Here is a 23,953-nt window from a genome sequence, read left to right as displayed (position 1 = left end):
ACGGAGCAGAACATTCAGACGACGGAGCCTGACAGAACAAAAGAAATTTGGGAGGGTTATTTGACTCACATGATGCTCTTTTCAGGAGATGCTCTCAAAGCCACCGTGGGCTGGATGCTGCCATTGGTGTGTTAGCTAGTTGCTCTCTCACCTTCCAGAGTTGCCTCAGAGGCTTTCATCCTCTCCACGCTCAGTGATTCATTCATGCAGGTGCTGCCAAAAAGACCTCGGGGGCAATTGACAGCGCTGCTGGATGCCAGTCTAGCAACTAGCAACACATACATCCACTGTCAACCATGAGGCTGGAGAGAAGAAAACGTGTAGCCATGATGGCTTTGAAAAACAACATCTCTGCTTTAGAAATCTGTTTTTACGCTGCTTTAGCCTCACTCTTTCTGTGGCTCCCTGTCAAAACAAGGCCAGGGAGCCTGGACCGAGCTGCATTTAGACACAATCTAATGACGTTTGCATTGTCTGCATGCTGGCAAACATCTTCACATCCAGAAATACTCTGCAAAGAGAACTGCTAATTTCATTCGCTGTGGAGCCGGTTTAAAAAAAGCTAATAAGACTTTTATTAACACCACCAGCCAGAACACTGAGCTCTGCGCCGACAGGAGCACGACCAGCATCAGACTGGTCCAGTCAGTAATGTTGTGCTGGATTCCAGCTGTTTTCAACTACCAAGCTGTGAAAATGCTTTAGTGCAAAAGCAAAGAACACTGTTTGAAGAAAAGACATTAAAAACTCATCTTCAGTTACTGTAGTTGTAGCTCAAAAGTGAATAACTGACTCAGCAGTAGTTCAGATTAAACTACAGGAAGTGGCAAACCTTTATTTATTACCTCATGTTCCTGAGAGGTCACATCCAGCTTTACATCGACTGTAAAGGTAAATGTAGAGCGTGTTTCATAAAGACCTTCCTGTTCTATGCACAGCAGCAGGGACCGAACCTCTGGGCACCAATTTACTCCTCTAAAAATAAATACCTTCCTCCAAAGTCGTCCACTGATAATCCAACGTATTCATCAAGACCTCTTGGAAGCGTCTTGAACGCTGTGCCATTGTCTCTCAAAATATTTTACCCGTCTGCGGTTCAGACGATCACTCCCGCGTGAGGCGGAGCAGAGGAGCTGACGGATGAGCTCGTAACCCTTTTTAAGCACCCGCATGGGCCCACAAGAAGGAGATGTATCAGCCATGGAGCAGCACGGGGAGGGGGACGTGTGGAGAATAAAACCTGGCTGCTTTAACACATTTAAAAGTGGATGGAGAGCGCTGCATATCACCCTCCCTCCGTCTCTGCTCTCCCGTCAGGGAGAAATATTGAGGCTGATTGAACTACAGTCCCTACATACTTTCAACTCCCCCCACTCCGTCTCCTTGACACTCTGTGGCCATTTCTTTAATTTCTTCCTCACATTTCCCTTTAACAAATGTCCTACTCCTCACAGACACATGATCGTTATCGCAGCTGTGTTGTTTTTTCCCAACAAATTGATAAGCAAGGTATTAAATTACTCTCTCGCTGTCTCCACAGTTCTTCATCCTCCTCCTCCTCATCTTCGTCCTGGAAATTCTGTCCATCATGCTTTTCTTCATCTATCAAGATAAGGTAAGACACCCTGATTGCTCTGGTACGTCTTGTGATATGAGCAAGGTAATAACAGGGTTGTGGAGAAGAACCATTACCAGCCCTTAAATGTGGTCCCACTGCTGACGCGAACAAAAACATGGTAGTTAAAACCATACAAGCAGTGTTAAGACCACAAGATGTCAGCTGGTGGTCTGCATAAACCACGCTTTAATGAAAGCCAGTCCTTTTAAATGTGTGTGACTGATGCACACGGGCTACTTTAAGGGAGGGAGCGAGGCACAGATGCATCACAGGATGAATAAATGTGTCACCATTTCCTTTACCTGTTCATAAACAGCATCCGCTTGAAACCAAACAATCAAGAGAAAACGTACAGATAAACGATTCCTCTGCTAACAAGATATTAATCTCTTTACATCTCCCACTAAGACTCAGATTTGAGTATCCATCTCAGTCTTAATTGAGGTTTAAGGGCTGAGTTTTTACAATGTTTTTAAAGATGTAAAATAAATATCTTCCTATTGTTCCAAGGAATGCATTGATTAAACCCTAAAGGCTGCTGAATTTTCTATTTGGTCCCTTAAAATCATGACGAGTGCTATCTTGACTTTCTGAGATTAAGTGCGAACGTGGGGAATTAAATTCAAAAGTACGTCTGGGTTAATCCTGGGAATGACTCAAGGCTGAAAAACATGCTCCAGGTGCTGTCTAAACAATGAGTGGAGGATTAGGTGCATGTCAGCTTCTAATGCAAAGCCGCTGTTACAGCAGTGGAGAAGCTGTGGAGCCCAGTACAAAGGTTCACAACACAACACACTTCACCGATGACGGGTGGAAGATGTTTTCAGGCCGTGTTTTCTGCTATAACTGATTGAGTCAACGCTGATCTGAGCACAGTGGACGCAGCGTGTGGAGCTCTGTCACCAGCGCTTGTGTTACATTATTCATACGCTGGGACGGAGGGTCCTTGAAGACCCCGGCCAAGGCCGCGGCTGCAGGGCCTCGGTGTGTGTTTACGCCACACACCTCAGGCCGGTCGCTCCACATTATATTAGCATCACTGTATGTTGGGCTAATGTGCTGCATTTCTATTAGACAGCTGGAGTGTGTGCAGGCTGGCGGCCAATCAGCGCTGCCTCGTTTAGCTTGGTCTTTGGTCACGCCTCACCTTTCTGCTGGTATCGTGTTCAGCGCTGCTCATTATTCAGCCGCTGAATAATTCAGCCTCGTCTACTCAGTTTACTGACACAAAAAGTTAGCGGTGGTTCTGGAAGTTCTGCAGAGCAGCGCCGTGGGAAATTACTCCCAGTGAAATACGAGTGGCCATTACCATCACCTCACTGATAGAGTTTAAACAGCAGGAGACTTTCACCTTCAGGCCCCTGTGACATAACACACAATGTCTACACTCTTAGAACCACAAGTCACTGTAGCATTTTGTCTTTTTACACAGGAGAAAACAGCGCCTATAATGTAATGATCAAATCTGAGTTTCTGACTAAATTATGTGAAAAACTAACTTTTTTTATTTTACTAGCAAGAAGAACTTGAGCTCCTGAGTCCGTGCCTTCAGAGCATGTGATAAGAGGCCATTTAGAGAGATGATAGTATCTGGCATAAGCATTTAGCTCACTGACAGCACAGTAGCTGCGCTTTCCTCCTGCCCTGACTTTCGGTGAAATAGGGTCAGAAACAGTATTGCCCACCTTCAACGCTCACATTTTATGGCCATATACAAATTTGCCCATATCATGAGGCATTAAACGCTGCAGAGCAGAAAACCTACTGTACACAGGCATATTTTTAAACCTGACATTTCTTTTCATTACTGGTTATATCTGGAGGATCCTGCACTATATAGAGCACTATCTCAGATTATCAGGACGCGCTGCTTTCCACCTCGTCCGTCACCATGGTAACTCCCTGGAAGCAGTCCTGCAGTCGGAGCCATTCCTCCAGTATGCACAGCCCTCCTTCCAGATGGCAGAACTCAAAGCGAGCGGAGAACACGCATGTTGATGAACTCCGTCCCCGGCTTCAGGGATGGTCACGCTCACTGGCCCGCTTTATTACACCTGCTTTATACCTAATAAAAAGCTGTGTGACGCGGCTGGGAGCTACTTCAAACAGCTCACTGGCTTCCAGGCGCCTCAAACGGTGACCGTTTGTTTCACGTTGCTGGTTGTTGCGGATGATGAACATCCAGTGAGCTTAACTTCAGTGCTTGAGGCCGTGTCAAAGTGGATAAAGGAAGCGCGACTCCGCAGCATGATATTGAAAATTGATGTATGGATGTTTAAAAGCACCCGTGCGTCCACGTGGGCTGTGCTGTGTGGACCATGCGCCGTTATTATCACCTCGAGAGACAATGATCCACACACAGAACAACAGCAGCAGCACAGGGCTGATGGTGATCTATACTTCAGAATCAGCCCATTATCAATAATGTGAGTAGAAACCGTACAGATGGAGGAGAGCGGCTATATGTTGAAGTGGCCTTTAGTTAATTTACAGTGATTTAGACTAATGGGCCTGGTAATGGTAGAGTTACACTAGTGTGTGATTGTAAAGGTTTAGAGAAAACCATCATCTTACAGTAGCTGCAGCTCTCTATTTACAGAAATATGCATTTCTAGATTAGCTGACAACAAGGTATAAGGCTTCTTTGGGTTTTTACACAAAACTAAATGTCTCCATTACAATTTCGTCTTTTTCATTTTGTATTTTTGTAAAACTACTACTACTTTTGAATGCTACTAATGCGAAGGCAGCAGTTAAACAAAGGCACACGTGTTTGTGAAGCTGTGTTTCTGACAGTCAGACACATCAGGAGCCTCCGTCTGCTCAAACCCTGACTTCACCTCACAAACAGATGCTTCTCCGTCTGAAGCCTTTGTACTGGGGCTCCTCTCGTGCAGGTTTCGGTCATTTCGCTCCCAGTACTTTGAGCCTGAGCCTGTACTTTTACCCGTCCGTGTGATAGATCGTGGTGATTCTCTCCACGCCTCGCTGTAGTGGTTTGGCAGATCTCTGTGTGGTCATGGTGAAGCTCTTCTTGGGCATTTGTGAAGCTTTGTGGCCTTTTTGATCCATTCGGCAGCTGATATTTTATAGACTTTCCAGAAGTCGCTTCCAGTAGAGGTTGTTGCACTGTCTGACTCCTGCGCTCACGCACCCACTACTCATAAACGGCTCCAGAATTCAGTTTCTAGGTGAAATAATTCTATTATTCACATTTTACATGATATGTTTAAAATACATCGCAATACTGTGTTTGCACTAAATCAGCTCTATTGGAAGAATCATGAATGAACACACCACTAATAACAATAACAACCATAAATCTGGATGGAATGCAACCAACAGAAAATGCTGACGCCGAGTCGATCCATGATGCAAATTATCGGCCATTCCTGCACCTGCTCCTCGACAGGTCACAGCACAGGTGGAAATCAAAGTGTTGTGCAACTATATTGATAGAAGTTGGAGCCTGATGTATAAATTATTCAACATTGGATCAATAACTGAAAGCTGATGTATAAAGTTAATTACACCTTACTATTTACATTTTACGCTTGATTTTGTAACTGCATTAGTTTAATGCTTGTTAATATTTTAAATAACAGAACCAAATATTTTAGGTTCTGGTCCAACCTGTTCTGGGAGCAGCTGAACAGATGTCTGCCACAAAACGCTGATGGCATTAATATTGAGACGTAACCTGTCTGACACCATCAGTGATTCACAGCAGATTCTGTATCTAGTGAAAACTTTGAGTTCAAACACCAATTGCAACAAAGGCCCTGTAGCAAAAAGGTTTCAATCTGACAGTGATGAGAAAAAATTAAAGCAAAAACTGGCCTCAGATACTCTAAGCTCTCTGTGATATCAGGCTGTGATGTTGAACACAATTCTTTTCTGAGGAAGACTTGTCACTTGTTACACTGCCTTCACCCCGACATGCTTCATCTACGGATCAAGTCGACTATTTTCTATAATTTACACCAGTGGATTTTGACAAACATCAGAAAACAGGTGTAAAAAGGGGACGAGAGGTTTGAAGAGGAGGAGAGAAAAATGACCGTAGAGCTGAGGGAAATGTTTACAGCCAAAACATTTCAAATGTTTTCCAACCTTAAAATGGAGCCTGGTCCCTGACTGGGCTCAGGTCTGCGTTATGACTGTGGTTGTGAGCAGACAGAGGCCAGCGCGTGCCATAAAACGCTGGACGCCGGTCCTTGGTGCTGCTGTGACTCCATCCTCCCTCTGGACCTGGAGCGTAGCTCATCTGCAGCACCGTCTCCACGACGCCACGTTTTCTGCCGTTTTCCGCTGCTCAGCGCTGACGGCTGTGTGGCGTCCGTCTCTATATGCGCCTATAAGCACGGCCGCTGTGGGACAAGTCCACATGAGGCAATGCAGTTTGAAAAAGGAACTCATGAAGAGCTATGGTTGAACCCGACTGCATCCACTGACCCAGAGAGACCCAGAAAGAGCTAGTGCTGTAAAAGTGAGTCATGGACACTACCTGGATATCTGTGACTCACACTGAAAAACACTTGAACACTGAACTGGGACCATTTAGAACCCATATCCATGTCTATGTTTTAGATCATACAGACACCATGTAGATGTTACAGTTAAAGATTAACCCTGCCGGTGCAGGAAGCAGTTATAGTGAGTGAGATGGAAACATTCTTCCTCAAATTAAAAGGATAAATAAAACGTCTGTCAAATACTTGAAGCCTCCGTCCGCTGATGAAGCCACGTACGTGACTGAAGCTCTGGGGTAAATATGAAGTCTAGCAGACCTTAGTTTGGTCATGTTCCCACAGTGGAGCATCAACCTTCAGGAAAAGAAGCATCGCAGCACACATTTTTCTCCAGACTCATAATTGTCTTGTTTAAACGGTTGATTGGAAATTTTGGACTAAACATTAATGTCTCTCACAGAATGAACGATAAAGACTTTGTTGATTTCACGTCTACTGCCTCCATCCTCAGATGTACTATAGTCGAGACTTTAGTGCCAATTAGCCCACGTTTCCATGGCTGCTAACTGCTAACACGCAACCAGGACAGTAAACACATGAACATTATACATATTAAACATCAGCTTGTTAGCATTGTCACTGCAAACACTCTGGCAGCAATTAGCTCAAAGTCTCAGAGCAGCTTCCATGACTCCTGTTTGTTTTGCCTTGTTTGGTACACAATGGAAGTACTTCTCCTCTTCTGGGCCAACGCTGTGTTATCCCTTATTCATGAACTGTTTATACAGCAGTTACACATGGCTCATAAATTCATCAGTCCTGAAAAAACTAGAATTATGCTTAAAAGCAACAATCTAGTTTGTGTCTGGAGTGTTTATGTAAATGCTAAACAGGATGAAACCAAATAACTAAGTGTTTCTTCCTGCTCATCTGAAAAGGAAGCTTCCCTCAAACGATTCAGTTTGTGAATCACCTTAAAATCTGATTTCTCCAGTGAGAGGATGTATCATAGTAAAGCCTCCTGAGACACCGCGTAATAGAAGAGTGCAGAAATAATTTCATAAGAATAAGAAAATAAGTATCCACTTGGGAACAGACTACTTCAAATGCTGGTGCAACTACTCATGCAGCAAACTACATGAGCATCACAGATCTAAACTGGGGGCTTATGACACGTGAGACGCACTGAAAATCCCATTTCAGGTGTGATAGCTTCACTTTTTCCACATCATTACTGTTCCTGCATCAGCCGTCAAAACATTTCAGCTTGTCAAGATATCAAAATGCAGCAGCCCTGTCTGTAAACATTTCAAGCCTGGGAAAATTTTCATTTCATGTAGAGCGGAGAAATGCAATTAGAAAAACACCCCTGGCTAATCACATTACTAAAACACACCCACATCAGGGCGATGCTAATACAGGAGGCAAATTGAGATGATTGGTAAACAGACAAGACATTTGTTTGTGAGTCTTACAAAATATGTCACGAGGGAATGTGAGTGAGTGCTGCATGTTATGTTGAGGAATTGCAAAGATTGTAATTATAAATTATTTAGATTGCAGTCAGGTCCTCATAACGAGCGGATGCAGGAGGAAGGATCTTTGCAGGGGAGTCAGGCGTCCGATGTCACCAAAGACAACACACATAAAACCCTGCACGGCGAGGAACTGAATCCAAGTTGACTGAGCAGTCAACAGACATTAGTGTGCAATAAAATGGGCTGGTGGCTTGTCTAAACAGTATCTTCATCTTGGGTGATTTACCAAAATACATATTATGTAAAAACATTTATACAATTATAAACAGATTTGACTCTATTTGTTCTTTAATTCAGAAAACATTTTATTACCCAGAGGGCAGTTGTAAAGTGAGCATCTGCTTTCACTGCGCTGCTGTTTAAAGGCACCGGTCTTTCCTGAAGGCTCCACACTGACCCTCCTCTACTTGACCTCCAGAGGCTCAGGGTCAGAGGGGAAGACGCTGGTTATCTGTAAAAAAGGCCGAAGGAGTCATGTTGGAGAGAAGCGCAGTCAGATGCTGGACTTGTTCTATTATGAACAGCTACAGAGAGATTCACCCACATTTACTGGAGGAGAAACTGCCTTTACAAATACAAACAAAAAGAGTCGATCACATGCTGAAACTGATCACGTGCTGAGGCCGATCTTCCTCTGACTACAGTATATTGTTGTTATTGTCTGCAATTTTGAATTCAAGCTGGAAAAGTAACAGAGGAAGTTAAATTTACTGAACACTCTGGATGAAATTACTTCAGCATGAGGTTTGTCTAAAAAAATGAAAACTGTTGAGTCTGGATGTTTGTCTGGTTGCATAAACTCAGAGAAATATTTCCTCTGAATCCATTTCACACAGTCTAAATTAGCTTTGACTGTGTGTGTAGCTTATTCCATCAAATTCATCAAGCTCATAAAATATCTGACTTTCAAGACTTATAATTTTAGAAAAAAAAAAATGAAGCTGCTGCCAAACTACAAAGACGTCCTGATCACAATCCTCTACTAGCTAATAATATAAATTTGAGAGATAAGACATTTAAGTCTAATTTAAATGTATTTATTTAAATTCAGATTAGGAGCAGAATGTAACTGTACGGAAACGGAGGCAGTAAACCTGTAAACGCATTTCTGTAGGAAACAGTCCAAGAACCGTCCCAAAATGTTTTTGCAAACTTACAAGTCAAAATAAATTTTATGAACACCCACTTTGCATAAGTGAGAGTCACCACCTCATGGAATCAAATCCAGGGATTCAGAACACACACGATGGCTCCAACCTGAGCAGACTGTTCATACTGCATGAACTGGATGCAAAGACTCAGCTGCAAAGCATCCAGACTGAATGAGTGATAACAACAGAAGGCTCATTTAACTGCAGCGGGAAAAGAATGCTCAAAATACAGAATAAACCACGATGTCAGAAAGTTCAGGAAAGACAGCAAATATTAAATGGCAGCTTAAAAACGGTTGCTGCAAGCGAAAGGCTTTAAAAGTATTTTAGTTTCATCCAACTGCTTTTTCATTCGCTTCAAAACTTTGGTACAAACCTTGAAAATAAAGCATCATCAAAAAACAAGTAACTTCAGCTAAAAGCTACTGGAGATACTGGACCTCATGCTTTAAATACTCTGTGCTTAAGGCTGTTGATTCTTTCTAGTCTCTGAGCTCGTTGACCGCTTCCCTCCATTCAGTGGCATCGATTAACTACTCGCATGGTTTCCCAAGAGTTAATCAGGACTGATTAGAAGCCAAGGACGGTGAAAGAGCTGGGACTTAGAAATGATTTGTTCGAGCTAAAGGCTTAGATCAGTCACTAAAAGGCAAAGTCACACGTTTTAATAATTAAGCATGTTATTTCTGAGCCTGAAGACAGAAGCTTTGACTGTGGGCTTCAGGAGAACTGCCAGAACCACCACTTTACAAATGTTAGTTAGCTTTAGAACCGAGCTGCCCAGGTTCAAAAGTATTGATTTCTTCTGTCCTCGGGAAAAAACATGTTGATTCTCCACAACTGCTTTTTAGAATGCAATGCAACTCATCCGAAGGTTTACACCTACTGTGTCCACAGCCAGCAGATCAGCGCAGTGTGTTAAAGGCGTGCCCTTGAACTGGGTCAATGTAATCTGGGCTCCTGGAGAGGAAGGACAACGCCCCAGTATTTGCCATAAACCCGGCCTCGCCACTAATCCAGAGGCCCTTTGAGACGTGGACGTGGATTCATGCAGAGTTGACTGGATACGGAAACGCCACCTTTTTACCAGGCGTCATCTTAAACAAACGCGTGGCGTGATGAATTACACACCATTACAAAGCTACAAATCAATGTTCAGTTCCTGCAGTCACTAATGTTGTTGCAGGTTTGGTGCAGTTTGCCATCTCAGCCTTCTACAGGAGGGATGGACATTCTCTGTTTGCAGGGAGTAAATTGGGACATTTTGCCTCACATTATTCCCGCTCCTGTGAAATCACTTTCTTGTGTTACTTTCAGAAATAATCCCCTTTCTTCTGGCCTGTCACATAGTGAAAGCTGCTTTTCTTAGCTCGCTATACTGTCAGGGCTGTGGTCCAGTGGTGATATTCCCACTTCATCTGTCTGATAGTGTATTTGCTTTGATACGTCCTGTCCTTCATCTGCTTGTGGCTCATCTTTATTTTCTTCCTCCCATGTACGTCTTCAGTTCCCCACTTCCTCTCCATTCCTTCCCATTGTCTCGTCCTCCCTCCCTTCTCCATATACATGTCTTATCACTCCTTGCATCCCTGCTCTATGAATAATTGATGGCCCATCTTTGACTCGCCTGCTGTAGTTAAAGGGCGACTGAAGTCCTGAGGACAACATCGATACGCAGCTAAAAGCAGACATGGCTTATGCACAGTCTGCTTGCTGCACAGTCACACTTTACTAACGACCTACTTAGATCTGAACAAAAAGCATTCGCCTTTTCTCCATTTTATTTTAAACTTCAGAAGCCTCTCTTTACCAAATGGGCCATGAGAGTCTCCTGTGCTGGATTCTTAAAGCACAATGATGTAAGTCACCAGAGGAGTGGTATTATATACACAACACATAAACCTTAAAGTAACCTCTACTCTGTGTATCTGCACTTAAAGCAGCCTCAGACAGTTTATCATTCAAATCAATAAATCAACCACTTTCTCAATCAGAGTCCTTTCAGAGTCTTTAGGTACAGTAGCTGTTATATCATGATGAATGCTGTGGGAACTCGTGCGCTGTGGTAGTTATGGAGCCACTCACCAGAGGAAACATCTGACATCATGAATATAAACTGTGGGCATTAGAAAGCAAATGTTTGTTCTTGGTTAAAACTTGTTTTAATTACCTGTTCCAGTGAGCGGACCTCGTTTTCAGACAGCTGAGACAGCTGCCGCACGCCCACCAGCTTCTTTAAAATGGGACGTGCCCTGAAATGATTCTTTATAAAAAGGTCCTATAGAAACAAAATGGACTTTTTAATCGTACAGTTACACGCCTTCATGCCTTCATTAGTCCATTTGTCCTCTGCATCGGCTGAGCTTAGTCACAGCCAGTAGTCACAGAGGAGGCTGCAGCATTAAGGCTATATTTACAGAAACTAATCAAATTCATCGCTCCACTGCTAATGAAGTGCATCCCAGTGATTCACTGGCGCAAATGCACCTAAATAATTTTCCACATTGGTACGCTGTAATTTTCTCCTTGTAAAACTCTCCCAGCAGAAGCTGCAGATGCTGATTAATTGGAAATGTCAAAGATCGGCCCATTTACTCAGCTGATCGATTAATCAGTCGACCACTGATATTTAATATGCTGTAATATCGCTGATTACTAAATGTAAGCAGCCACATTTAATCTCGGTGACTTACGGTGGAGATTGACTGCAGCAGCTCACAGGCTGAATACCTGTATGAGAGGACAAGGTCGGAGGAGAATGTGATTGATGTCCCGTGGGCCTGACATCCAAATGTGTAAACAACAGGAGCCGGGTCGCGTTCGCGCTTTGCAGATGGTCTCCGAGCTGCGATTGCTTCGTTAACGATCGTATTTTAGATTCAGTTGTTCGGGGGTTTTCTGCTTGTTTATCCCCGTGACTGGCTCCACAACATTTGCATTGTGAGCTCCAGCGCTTCGGGTAAAAGATGGTTTTGTTAAGTGGCTTTATCTCGTTTGTTTAGGTTTGCGCAGCTAAAGCAGATTTTCTGAATGAAATGCACACAGATCTGCGTGTAGCGTGTTGATCAAACGGGCCTTTCTAACCTGCCATCCTGCAGCGTTCAGTCCTTTTACACGAAGCCCTTCCCACTGTCGCCACTTTATTATGTTGTACAATTATTAGTACGAACGGCAGCGTTTCCGTTTTTCTGTACTTGAATCTGTTTTTCTTAAGTGGCTGTTCATACACCCACGATAAACAGGGCTCTGTTCTGAGCACTGGTCCACGGTCTCATTAGATGTTCTGTTTTACCTCTAACTGAAGTGATAATTGGTAAAACCCTCTCCTAATGCTCTATTCCTCACAACATGCAGTCACTGACTAAGACGGTTTTATGGTTTTGACTGTTTCTTTTCATGACTGGTAAAAAAACAATTGTTTTGGACTCGGGGCATTTCTAGCAGATCCATGTACTAAACCCTAGTGGACTGAAACATTTGGTGGTTCAGTTTTCTTAAGATGTACAATTGTTGAACCTTTTACTGATATTTTAAACAGCAGCCTTGCTCGGATCTCTCACTTCTACTGTGTTCTCAGATTGATCACTACGCCCAGAGGGATCTGAAGAAAGGCCTCCAGCTCTTCGGCACAGAGGGCAACGTGGGCTTGACCAACGCCTGGATGATAGTACAAACCGATGTAAGGCCGCGGGAGGGGGAACAACCTAAAACACCGGTTGGGAGACATTTAAAAAGAATCTCTGATGTTTAGGGCGTGTTTTATTTCCTCAGTCACAGTTTCCTGAGGCTGCAATGCTTTAAAAACATTCTGTGAACATCACAGCACATTCAATATTAACTTTGAGGCCATTTAACGAGTCAAGTCTGGCAAAATACCTTGTCACTTAGATACACACGCTGAGATACATGACATTCTGACTGCATTATTCATTGTGACAATGCTTACTTTTGTTGTTGGCAGGGTTTCCCTGTTTGCACCGCTGTGATCACATTCAATTAAAAGGGAGTCGTCAAATGTTGAAGGGCCATTTGCTTTACTTTCCTCCATTTTATGTAAAATGTGAATAAACGCTGCAATCCTCCTTAGGTAATAGTATCTGGACATTTAGAAACTCTTTGATAAAAAAATACTTCCTATTTTCACACAAAGGGGCATGAAAAGAAAGAAGTTTAAAAACCCGGCGCTTTTTCAAGTTTAAATGCTGCAGCATAATGCTGTCAAAGATTAATGCAACCATCATAGTGTCTCTGAGGTAATCTTTGTTTTGAGCTCTCACTTTGATGTGCTTTTGTGTTTTGTATGATTTATATATTTTTATAAATTCCATTGCGAAGAAAACACAATGTGAGGAATGCAGATTTGGAAGTAAGGGTGGCAGAAGGTGGACGACACACAGACACACTAGCTGCTGCTGCTGCTGCTGCTGCTGCTGCTGCTGGGCATCAGATAATAGAACCCAGACCTCAGGGCTCTACAGCCCTTTGTCAAATCACACGTTCACATTTTGGAGCTTGTTCCAACACAAAATGTTCCGTTAACACCCAACATTTGGTTCCTCTGTGCAGGCATTGTCTGAGTGTATGCAACCTGCAAAATCCATAATCTATGCAAATGTGTGTCTGCGTGTGTAGGTGTTAATATGCTAAGTGTTGTTTCCGTGTAGAGGATGATAGTATGAACAGAATCTGCATCAATGAGGGACCACTTTAAAACGTCTGCGTGCGAGCGTGATTGTGCACTTTGTCTGTCAGATCAGAGCTGCTGTGAATGTACGAGGCTCCATAAAGTCTGAGTGGGGCTCAGATGGAGACCATTAAAAGGCAGCTCTCATTCTGTCACCGCTCCCTCCCGAGCTCCCTGATACATGCTGAGTCACTGAATAGATGATACAGTAGATGTCCCTGCAGCAAAGTTCACCCTGAATATTATTAATGGCCACTAGGATCTACTGCAAATACAGGAGATGAAGTCTGTAGTGAAATAAATCGACGAGGCGCCATAAGACGACACAGAAGCTTTTTTCCCCTACTTTTTGATGTGAAAGCATTTTATTATTACGACTCTAAGCAGTGTTCAGTCTGTGATTAGTTCTTAAATGTCAGAACTGAGCTTCAAATCTATTAAACTTCATAATAAAGCAGAAACTCATGCCATTGTTTTAGGAGCTAAGCAAGTTTTGAATTAACACACAACTCCTGATTCTGTGCACGAGCAGAGGTGTGGAGCGGCACCGCTCCTGAATTAAAGCCTGTTGACCGAACAAAACATCAGGCCCACTTTATCTTTTCACGATGTATACTGATGGATTGAATTGTGGTGAAAGTCATGATCCCTTATAAAAAATCCATATCAATCACACAGGAGCAAGATGTGGACAAAAATACGCCGGGAAGTTAGAAAATGAATTTAGGGCTTTGACATAAATGATATGTGCATCATAGAACAGGGAGCAGCTCAATATCAGGGAGATGAAGTGTTCTCAGCGTTCTGCACACATGAACTGCTTTAGCTGCTAAATCTTATTCCTGGCAGGTAAATCATTTTAGTTTCCATCGGGGGAGGATGTTTTATTTGTTATGCATTAGCTTTTCATAGTAGTGATAATAAAAGGCCACGGTCTGATGACTTATCTGTCTCTGGTGCAGTTTCGCTGCTGTGGCGTAACCAACCACACGGACTGGTTCGAGGTCTACAACGCCACGCGCGTGCCGGACTCCTGCTGCCTGGAGTACAGCGACAACTGTGGGCTGGACAACCCGGGAACGTGGTGGACGGCGGTACGTCCCCCTCACCGCGTCACTTCAGTACAGAGCATGAAACAGGCCACTCCACCTCCTGCTGCGGTGCTGACTCATAGTCACATTTCAAGTGTTTATGATTGTTGTCCTTAGTCTGGACATGTTTATGCAATAAAAAGAACAAGCAGAACACAAGCAAACTCAGAATAGCATCTTACATAAACTCCAGGAGTGTCTTACTGTCAGGAACTCGAAGCAGGCAGACGGCGAACCCACATGCACAGCACGGAGGCGATATTATAATCCACAAAAGGGTTTATTCTCAAAGGCACGGTCAGACGGTCCAGGTCATACACAGAAAAGGCTCGGCGAAAGTACAGACAGGGAACAGGCAAAAACTCACGGTAAGTAGGTAATCCAAGGTCGGGCAGGATACATGATACGGGCAGGAACAGGACACGGGAAACACGAACACTCAGGGAACTAGAATACGACAATCTGGCATCGAACTAAGGACACAGGTGGTGGTTAAATACAGTGATTTGATTAACTGATTACCGACAGGTGTGGGTAATGAACTAGGGAGAACAGAACTGATAACAGGAAGTAACGCAAGAACGGAAACAGAAACTGGGAGTGCTACCAAAATAAAACCGGAACTGGAACCTGGAACCAAAATAAGACAAGGAGGACATGACGTGAAAACAGGGAACAACTAGAGACAAAGACACTGATCATGACAGTACCCCCCCCCCCTATGGCGCCTTCCACGGCGCCTACGGAAGCCTCCCCCCCCAAACCAGGGCGGGCGGAGGGTGGTCCCAGGCGGAGGGACCGAATCCCCACCCCTCAAGGTACATGAGCAGGGTGGGTGGAGGGAGGACCGGAGGAGGGCCAAAGCAAGAGTCCACAAACACTACAAAAGTCCATGACCAAGAAAACATGAAGTTCAGGGATTCCCTCACGGAGGGTGATGGCGTGGCGAGACCCTGCCCAGCAGCCGCTGAGCCAGGATGGCACTCTTAGTGCCCTTGAGCTGGGACGATGTCCCCGGGGACCACTCCGCATGGCAGCGTCCTCCAGGCGGACGCTGATCCAGGCGGTTGAGGAGTCGAGGCGGACGGCGCCGCAGGAGGCAGCGCCATCCCAGCAGCAGGATGCGCCGAGGGCGAGGCCACCAGTCCGGCAGCAAAGGCAGAGACGAGGCAGGAACCAGCGGCGTCCTCCTTGGACCACCGCGACGAGAGGCAGGAACCGAAGCAGATGCGGCCGGAGCCGGACCGCCAGGGACCGATGCAGATGCGGCCGGAGCCGGACCGCCAGGAACCGATGCAGATGCGGCCGGAGCCGGGCCGCCAGGAACCGATGCAGATGCGGCCGGAGCCGGACCGCCAGGAACCGATGCAGATGCGGCCGGAGCCGGACCGCCAGGAACCGATGCTGGTGCGGCCGGAGCCGGGACGGGAGCGGCCCCCTCCTGGAGGTCGGCAGGAGCTACGACGGGAGCGGCCCCCTCCTGGAGGTCGGCAGGAGCTACGACGGGAGCGACCCCCTCCTGGAGGTCGGCAGGAGCTACGACGGGAGCGACCCCCTCCTGGAGGTCGGCAGGAGCTACGACGGGAGCGACCCCCTCCTGGAGGTCGGCAGGAGCTACGACGGGAGCGACCCCCTCCTGGAGGTCGGCAGGAACTACGACGGGAGCGACCCCCTCCTGGAGGTCGGCAGGAACTACGGCGGGAGCGACCCCCTCCTGGAGGTCGGCAGGAACTGCGACGGGCGCGACCCCCTCCTGGAGGTCGGCAGGAACTGCGACGGGCGCGACCCCCTCCTGGGGGTCCGCCGGGACTGCGGCGGGCGCGACCCCCTCCTGGGGGTCCGCCGGGACTGCGGCGGGCGCGACCCCCTCCTGGGGGTCCGCCGGGACTGCGACGGGCGCGACCCCCTCCTGGGTCCGCCGGGACTGCGGCGGGCGCGACCCCCTCCTGGGGGTCCGCCGGGACTGCGGCGGGCGCGACCCCCTCCTGGGGTCCGCCGGGACTGCGGCGGGCGCGACCCCCTCCTGGAGGTGCGCAGGAACTGCGGCTGGCGCAACCTCCTCCTGGAGGTGCGCAGGAACTGCGGCTGGCGCAACCTCCTCCTGGAGGTGCGCAGGAACTGCGGCTGGCGCAACCTCCTCCTGGAGGTGCGCAGGAACTGCGGCTGGCGCAACCTCCTCCTGGAGGTGCGCAGGAACTGCGGCTGGCGCAACCTCCTCCTGGAGGTGCGCAGGAACTGCGGCTGGCGCAACCTCCTCCTGGAGGTGCGCAGGAACTGCGGCTGGCGCAACCTCCTCCTGGAGGTGCGCAGGAACTGCAGGTGCTGCCTCCTCCTGGAGGCCGGCGGGCGCTGCGGCTCCAAGGGTGACGGGGACTGGAACGACCGCTACAGGGCCGACGGGAACGGGGAATGGAACGACCGCTACAGGGCCGATAGGAACTGGAACGGCCTCTGCTTGGCCGACAGGAACTAGAACGGCGTCCTCCTCTGAGGAGCCGACAGGAACTGGAACTAGAACGGCCTCAATATGGCCGACAGGGACTAGAACGGCGTCCTCCTCTGAGGAGCCGACAGGAACTGGAACTAGAACGGCCTCAATATGGCCGACGGGAACAGGAACGGCGTCCTCCTCTGAGGAGCCGACAGGAACTAGAACGGCCGCAACATGGCCGACAGGGACTGGAACGGCCGCAACATGGCCGACAGGGACTGGAGCGGCGTCCCCTCCGGAGCTGGCATGACAGCTTACAGCTGCCGAGCTCGACGGGGGAGACGTCGGGCCTGATTGGGTGGGGTTAACAGTCGTCAGACGGACAGCGCCCTCTGACGGGGACAAGGACGGAACTGGGGTCAGGGCAACACACGACTGATCTGGGGTCTGGGCAACACACGACTGATCTGGGGTCTGGGCAACACACGGCTGATCAGGGGTCTGGGCAACACACGGCTGATCTGGGGTCTGGGCAACACACGGCTGATCTGGGGTCTGGGCAACACACGGCTGATCTGGGGTCTGGGCAACACACGGCTGATCTGGGGTCTGGACTAGGTTTGACTGGGCTGGGGCCTGGAGACGACAGGGCTGCACCGGGGCATGAGTAACACACGGTTTAACTGGGGCCTGGGCAACGCGCGGCTGAACTGGGGCCTGGGCAGCGCGCGGCTGAACTGGGGTCTGGGCAGCGCGCGGCTGAACTGGGGTCTGGGCAGCGCGCGGCTGAACTGGGGTCTGGGCAGCGCGCGGCTGACTTGGAAACTGAGCAGCGCGCGGCTGACTTGGAAACTGAGCAGCGCGCGGCTGACTTGGAAACTGAGCAGCGCGCGGCTGACTTGGAAACTGAGCAGCGCGCGGCTGACTTGGAAACTGAGCAGCGCGCGGCTGACTTGGAGGCTGAGCAGCGCGCGGCTGACTTGGAGGCTGAGCAGCGCGCGGCTGACTTGGAGGCTGAGCAGCGCGCGGCTGACTTGGAGGCTGAGCAGCGCGCGGCTGACTTGGAGGCTGAGCAGCGCGCGGCTGAACTGGAGACTGAGCAGCGCGCGGCTGAACTGGAGACTGAGCAGCGCGCGGCTGAACTGGAGACTGAGCAGCGCGCGGCTGACTTGGAGGCTGAGCAGCGCGCGGCGGAACTGGAGACTGAGGGCCGCGTGAGAGCAGGAAATCCTCCCAGGGAAATAACCATGGAGCTGGGCAGGTTGGTGTAGGCACGACGATCCGACGGGGCGGGGAGGAGGAAACCGAAACCATAGGCGGTGCGACTGGCGCTGGCGTGGTACAGAGCGCGTCGCTTAATTCATCAAACTTCGCGCATAGTCGCTCGTAGAGGCGATGAACGCTGGGGTGATCTAACGCGGTGTCATCGTCCTCCAGCGTCACTATTGCCACCTCTACGGCGCTGCGCTGATCCTCCGAGTTACTAGCCCGTCGGTAATCCTCCGCAAGGATCTCGAAATACTTATGTAGGTCGCTGGGTAGCTCGGCGCAGGTAAACTCCATACTTCCGCGGGAGAGTTATATTCGCCGTAAAAAAAAAACAAGGAAAAACAGTCACTGACCTGACCGGAGGCTAAGTGCTGGCTGGGTCCAAGTTTGGCCAGATTGTTCTGTCAGGAACTCGAAGCAGGCAGACGGCGAACCCACATGCACAGCACGGAGGCGATATTATAATCCACAAAAGGGTTTATTCTCAAAGGCACGGTCAGACGGTCCAGGTCATACACAGAAAAGGCTCGGCGAAAGTACAGACAGGGAACAGGCAAAAACTCACGGTAAGTAGGTAATCCAAGGTCGGGCAGGATACATGATACGGGCAGGAACAGGACACGGGAAACACGAACACTCAGGGAACTAGAATACGACAATCTGGCATCGAACTAAGGACACAGGTGGTGGTTAAATACAGTGATTTGATTAACTGATTACCGACAGGTGTGGGTAATGAACTAGGGAGAACAGAACTGATAACAGGAAGTAACGCAAGAACGGAAACAGAAACTGGGAGTGCTACCAAAATAAAACCGGAACTGGAACCTGGAACCAAAATAAGACAAGGAGGACATGACGTGAAAACAGGGAACAACTAGAGACAAAGACACTGATCATGACACTTACAACTTAAAAAACACGTCATTGATTCACAGTTTGACATAATAAAATATTTTCATCATTTGTTCACTGATTATTTAAGTTCTGCATATAATATATATTTTACCTGACTAAAATAAGCAACAGCAATACGCATCTGAAAATCCCTTTGGGTCAATCACTAATTTCCACTTTGTGTGGTTTTCTTAGATTGTGACCTGATTTTACGTCACAAAAGGCTTCGAGTCGAGAATTACTTTTGAGTTTTGTTGAAAAGCAGCTGGAGCTGAGGGGTCACGGTGTGGTGCTCCTCTGTTTGTTCACACCATTAATAGGCTACACAGACTCTTTTTACGCTGGTCGGGTTAAAACCGACGAGTTGTGTTGCTGCCAAACCAGATGAAAAAGGGGCACTTGGGTTTAAAGTCATTAGTTTTGTGCTGAAAAGAACCCACTCCATTAAAAGGAGCTACATGTCGGTGAGCGTTAACATGAGTGTTGCCACTGGGCTGAAAGTCTGTGTGTAAAGATAAAAATTCGAGCCCAATCATTTCTGTAGTTTTTTTTGGTTAATGAATATTTAATGCCGTGCTTAGTGATATTGCCTGGTCCGTATGCAAATGCTTTAATCTGTTCGTGCGACATGACTTAGCCAGACTGGGAGTTGTTGCTGCAAAGGTAATTGAGTGTGTAGAGATAATACATGTAGGGACAGCTGGTATTAATTACACATTCATTCAGAACCAACATTACTCCACCCACTTGCGACCCATTCATCACCCTGGTAAACTCGGCTGTGCTCAATACTACAGCTCATATCTGAGCAGCCACCTATTTTCTTCACACTCGTCTCGTAAACTTGTCATTAGCGCAGTTAGTGCCAACATTCATTCTGCCGTTGAACAAAGCCAGGGATTAAAAAAAAAGACTTTTCCTTACAGCATAACAGCACAATCCCTCATTCTAATCTGAAGAACTCGTTCCCTTTCCGCTCAGTCACCGTCTCTGAAAGCTCCCGTCTGGTTTCAGAGGTCGGACACTGGACAGAATCCGGCCCCTTGACTAATGATCTCCTCTCGGCAGCTGACGCATCAAACTGCGCCCTTCTCCAGTTTTTATCTGTTGGTGGATGTTTTTCTTCTGTCTAATCTAACGGGGGGCACAAACCGCTATTCCTTGTATCTGAGTTCCCATTTATGTTCGATTACACATGAACACACACATAGTAGATGTCTCAAGGTCGTCGGATGCAGGGCGCAAATTCACTTCACAGTTATAGTCACGTATACAGTAAAGTAATAATTTAAGTGAGGTGCAAATACCCCCCCCCCCAAAAGCAGAATACATAACCCAGCATCTGAGTAATCACCCCCACACAACCTCTCCAGAAGAGGACGATTGCTTCGCAACTGAGAGGCTCACAACTCAAGTTCTGCGAATCAGTGTCTGACGGCACCTGATCAGAGCAACAGCAGCGTCGCAGCCAAAGGTTATCGCCGAGACACAGAACGACGTCAGGCTGGGGCTGCATGTCAATACTGCCAGCGTTAACATCTGATGGAGCAGATACTCGCCTTCTTGTCTTCATTCCTTCCACTTCTGAGCACAGCTTTTATGTTTGGCTTTGCAAAACACTGTTTATGCTGCTAATTACTGGCTCAGAAAATGTAAAGAAATTAGGTCACAAACGACACAAGGTCATTCGAAAAACATGTACCACGTCATATAGTAATTCATTTAATAAAGTCTTGTGTGACCTATTCAGCATTCCCTCAACTTTGACGAGTGGGAAAAGGGAATTTTATGATGTTTAGAAAATGAAAGATGAAGATTAAATGTAGATGCACTGGCTTTAAATTCAACTGACTGTCATCTATAGGGAACGAGGTGAGTCTTCTATCAGGAAACTGGACTCAGGCTCTCAGTACATAATGATGAACAATAATGGCAACAATTTCAGCAAAGCATCCAATGTTATTAAGTCGCTGGGGCAAAATGGCCCATTAGGACCAGAAAGCCCCAGAACTGCATGTCTCTGGAAATGACGTGTTTGGAAAAGACAAATGAGACAGATCATCACATCACAGAGCATCATGTGGGGGATTCCAGCTTTTCCACAGTCAATGTTCCGGTAATGTAGAAAAATGAGCAACAGAAGCCATCGGACTCATATGAATAACCAGCCGCTTAATGAGCAGCACATGTTCTATGATGAGCAATAATCATCATAAAACTTTGGCAACACGTGACACAAGCGTGCTCCATACTTCATTACATGCAACTCAACCCAAAACATCAGTCATAGAGGCATCTCTCACCGGATGAAGAGCTGGACGTTGTCCACAACAGTCAGATGACGAGTCAGTCCGGTCCACGCGCGATCCTCACGTGCGTTTTTGTTTTTCTAAGCAGGAGCATGCGCAAGAACAGCACAACAGCCGCTCAAGTTCAGAGCTAGCAGTTAGCGCTAGCAGCTAGCTATGCTATAAGACATCATTCTCCTCTTACAAAGTCCAAATATCGCGTTTTCTCCTCTGAAGCCGTTACGTGGTTGTGTCGCCAGATTTAGATTAACTTATTGTACTGAACTCTAGTTAGTTGTTTACTAAAAAGTCTGAATCCCCGCCGCCCTTATTGCTAACGGCTAAACGGCCGTCTGTTAGGGCACCAAACCAAACCACCGGCTTCTCGCGGCAGTTTGACACTAGTATGACGTCACACTTGCTTGATTGGTTGACGGTCAGTCTTTTTTCGGATATTTTCCACCTTTACGTGGTGCATCGTCCGACCACACGTTCGCCTCACGACACGTAGGGGGCACTGTTTCGGTCTTTATCAGCAATTAGTGATGAACTGAGAATTTAAATAAATACTTTAAATAAACTATTTAATTAAAGAATTTAGATGCTAGCTACATTTTCAGGAGGTTTTCATCACATGACCACCTAATTATTAAAAGAAAAAATGCTTAATTACTTCCTGCATGCTGAGGCAATATCCTAAATATGATGGCTTCATGTTGACAAGAGCAGACAGTCCTTCAGGTGTAAATGTATTACAGATCCGCTTTATTTTTATTGGTTTGCAACTCAATTTAATTTGTCCATTCAGCAGCAGAAAGGCCAGGCCGTGGTCAAACTGCAGCTGTTTGCAGAGCTGGGAATGAAAGACATAACCTTTTAAAACGCCTTTCCATTACTTTTCCTGAAAGGAGGTCCTGCACGCACCATGGAAGCCTTTTCAGATTATCATGCTCCCCCCGAGGAGACGGCCTGCTGGCCTTCACGCAGACCTACATCCATTCAGGCACATTACTGAGGACGTCTGGACAACAAATTAATCAGGCAACCCTTTATTTTGATCACAGTTTGCGCTGGCGATGAAGGTTTCGTTTGCTGGTACTGAAGCAATTCTATTGTCTCTTGGTATAAAACTATAGGACATGTCAGCTTCATTCATGGCCAGAAAGAAGCCCACAGTCAATAAAAGCTACAAATAATAATGGGTCAGTGGACAAGGACACGTCTGTGCTGTTGAAGTATTTAAGGCAGAAGCTATAGTATGAGTGTTTATTCTATGAAATACCCACTTACTCTTCAGTAGCAGTTTAGTAGTGAATAGCGGCAGAACAAAGCCTGATCCTTGGCATCCTCGCTTGCAAACCTTGTGATTCTTGTCATTGGCAGCTGAAATTGCAAACTGCGTGAGAATATCGTCCCTCGCAACAAAAAACAAAGATATTTCACACTCTCATTGACAGCAGACATAAATAAACACCCAAAGGACGCAAGCTTGATGACACGCACCCGCTGCTTGAAAGGCTGCGAACACCCAAAGACCAAATGTGCTCCTGCAAGATAAGATAAGTTATAAGAGGGAAACAACAAAAAGTATGGAACATCACGAAAATAAACAAAATAAATGGGTAGCTGCTATTTTTAAGGCGTTTTATTCCATAGTGGACATGGTTCCCTGTCCCTGTGAATTGTGCAGAACGAAGCGGCCCCTCGGGCGTTTCACCCTGAGCTCTGCGTCCGGCGCTGCAGCGTCTCCACAGGGCGGCGTCTCCGAGGACGGAGCGTGCGCTGCGTCTAAAGCTGCTCCCGTCGTGTGCTCATAATGAAGCCCCAGTGTTGACAGTGCAGTGTCAGCGAGCAGCGCTTGCGGCCGTGTGACGCTGCTGCTGAACACTGGCTCCTGAGCTCAGTGGAGCCGAGCAGCCGCCTTCACGCTGGAGCTGCTCACACTCACACTCACACCCGCTCACCTTTGGCCGACGCCGTGCTCGTTCACCTGGCGCTTTGCTCCTCCGGCCGTGTGGGAAGCTGCAGTGCACGTCAAACAATAAAAATCTGAATTTATATATTTCCAGATGCAGGCCGTGCCCCGGAGCGCTGCTGTTTGATAAATACCACTGAAGCGCTCCTAAATTTGGCTTGCTGCGTGACCTTCCACATCGATCCAGCGCTGAACTATTTCACTTTGTGCTGCGTGAAATAGATGTTTGGGTTTCGGGTGATATTTCAGGCGGCTGAGATGCAGAGTGCACTGTGTTTGGCTTCCCTCACTCTGACTCTGCTTATTGATGTAAGAAGCTTTAAAAACAGCACAATCGGGAAGGCAGGAATGAATAATTGAATTAGAACAGTAGCAGCCTGTCATGAGCTGCTTCCCTTCACCGTCTGCTGCAGAGGCTCCGCTCCAGCCTCAAATGCAGTTGCACAAACTGTGTCTTCTGAAGGAACCTCGCGCCAAATGTCACCGTGGCGACTGTTAATTGCTCCGAATTCAACCTCTCCTCTTTATTACCTGCCCGC

General features: G+C 47.2%; 1 protein-coding gene and 1 long non-coding RNA gene across 17 annotated transcripts in view; one reads left to right on the top strand and one right to left on the bottom strand.

Moving 5' to 3' along the window:
• Positions 1 to 21,827, bottom strand: part of LOC114852059 (uncharacterized) — a 63,989-nt gene extending 42,162 nt beyond the window's left edge. For 9 of the 13 annotated variants that reach the window (XR_008694183.1, XR_008694184.1, XR_008694182.1 and 6 more), the window contains exons 1-3: positions 21,455 to 21,595; positions 7,941 to 8,079; positions 5,732 to 5,988 (exon numbers count right to left, since the gene is read on the bottom strand). This is a non-coding gene — a long non-coding RNA (uncharacterized LOC114852059). Of the gene's footprint in view, positions 1 to 5,731; positions 5,989 to 7,908; positions 8,080 to 21,454 lie in introns of those variants that run through there. The other 4 variants (XR_003785306.3, XR_008694181.1, XR_003785311.3 and 1 more) reach the window with 2 other exon arrangements.
• Positions 1 to 23,953, top strand: part of tspan4a (tetraspanin 4a) — an 80,070-nt gene that overhangs the window by 51,265 nt on the left and 4,852 nt on the right. For all 4 annotated transcript variants that reach the window (XM_029144102.3, XM_041069999.2, XM_029144101.3 and 1 more), the window contains 3 exons: positions 1,541 to 1,615; positions 12,357 to 12,458; positions 14,426 to 14,557. In XM_029144102.3, coding sequence (XP_028999935.1) covers positions 1,541 to 1,615; positions 12,357 to 12,458; positions 14,426 to 14,557 — 309 coding nt within the window. The remainder of the gene's footprint in view (positions 1 to 1,540; positions 1,616 to 12,356; positions 12,459 to 14,425; positions 14,558 to 23,953) is intronic.

The sequence above is a fragment of the Betta splendens genome, chromosome 3 (assembly GCF_900634795.4).
Source record: "Betta splendens chromosome 3, fBetSpl5.4, whole genome shotgun sequence".
In the NCBI taxonomy this organism is placed as follows: Eukaryota; Metazoa; Chordata; class Actinopteri; order Anabantiformes; family Osphronemidae; genus Betta; species Betta splendens.
Note: the sequence above shows the minus strand (reverse complement) of the source record. Positions and strands in the feature narration are given on the sequence as shown.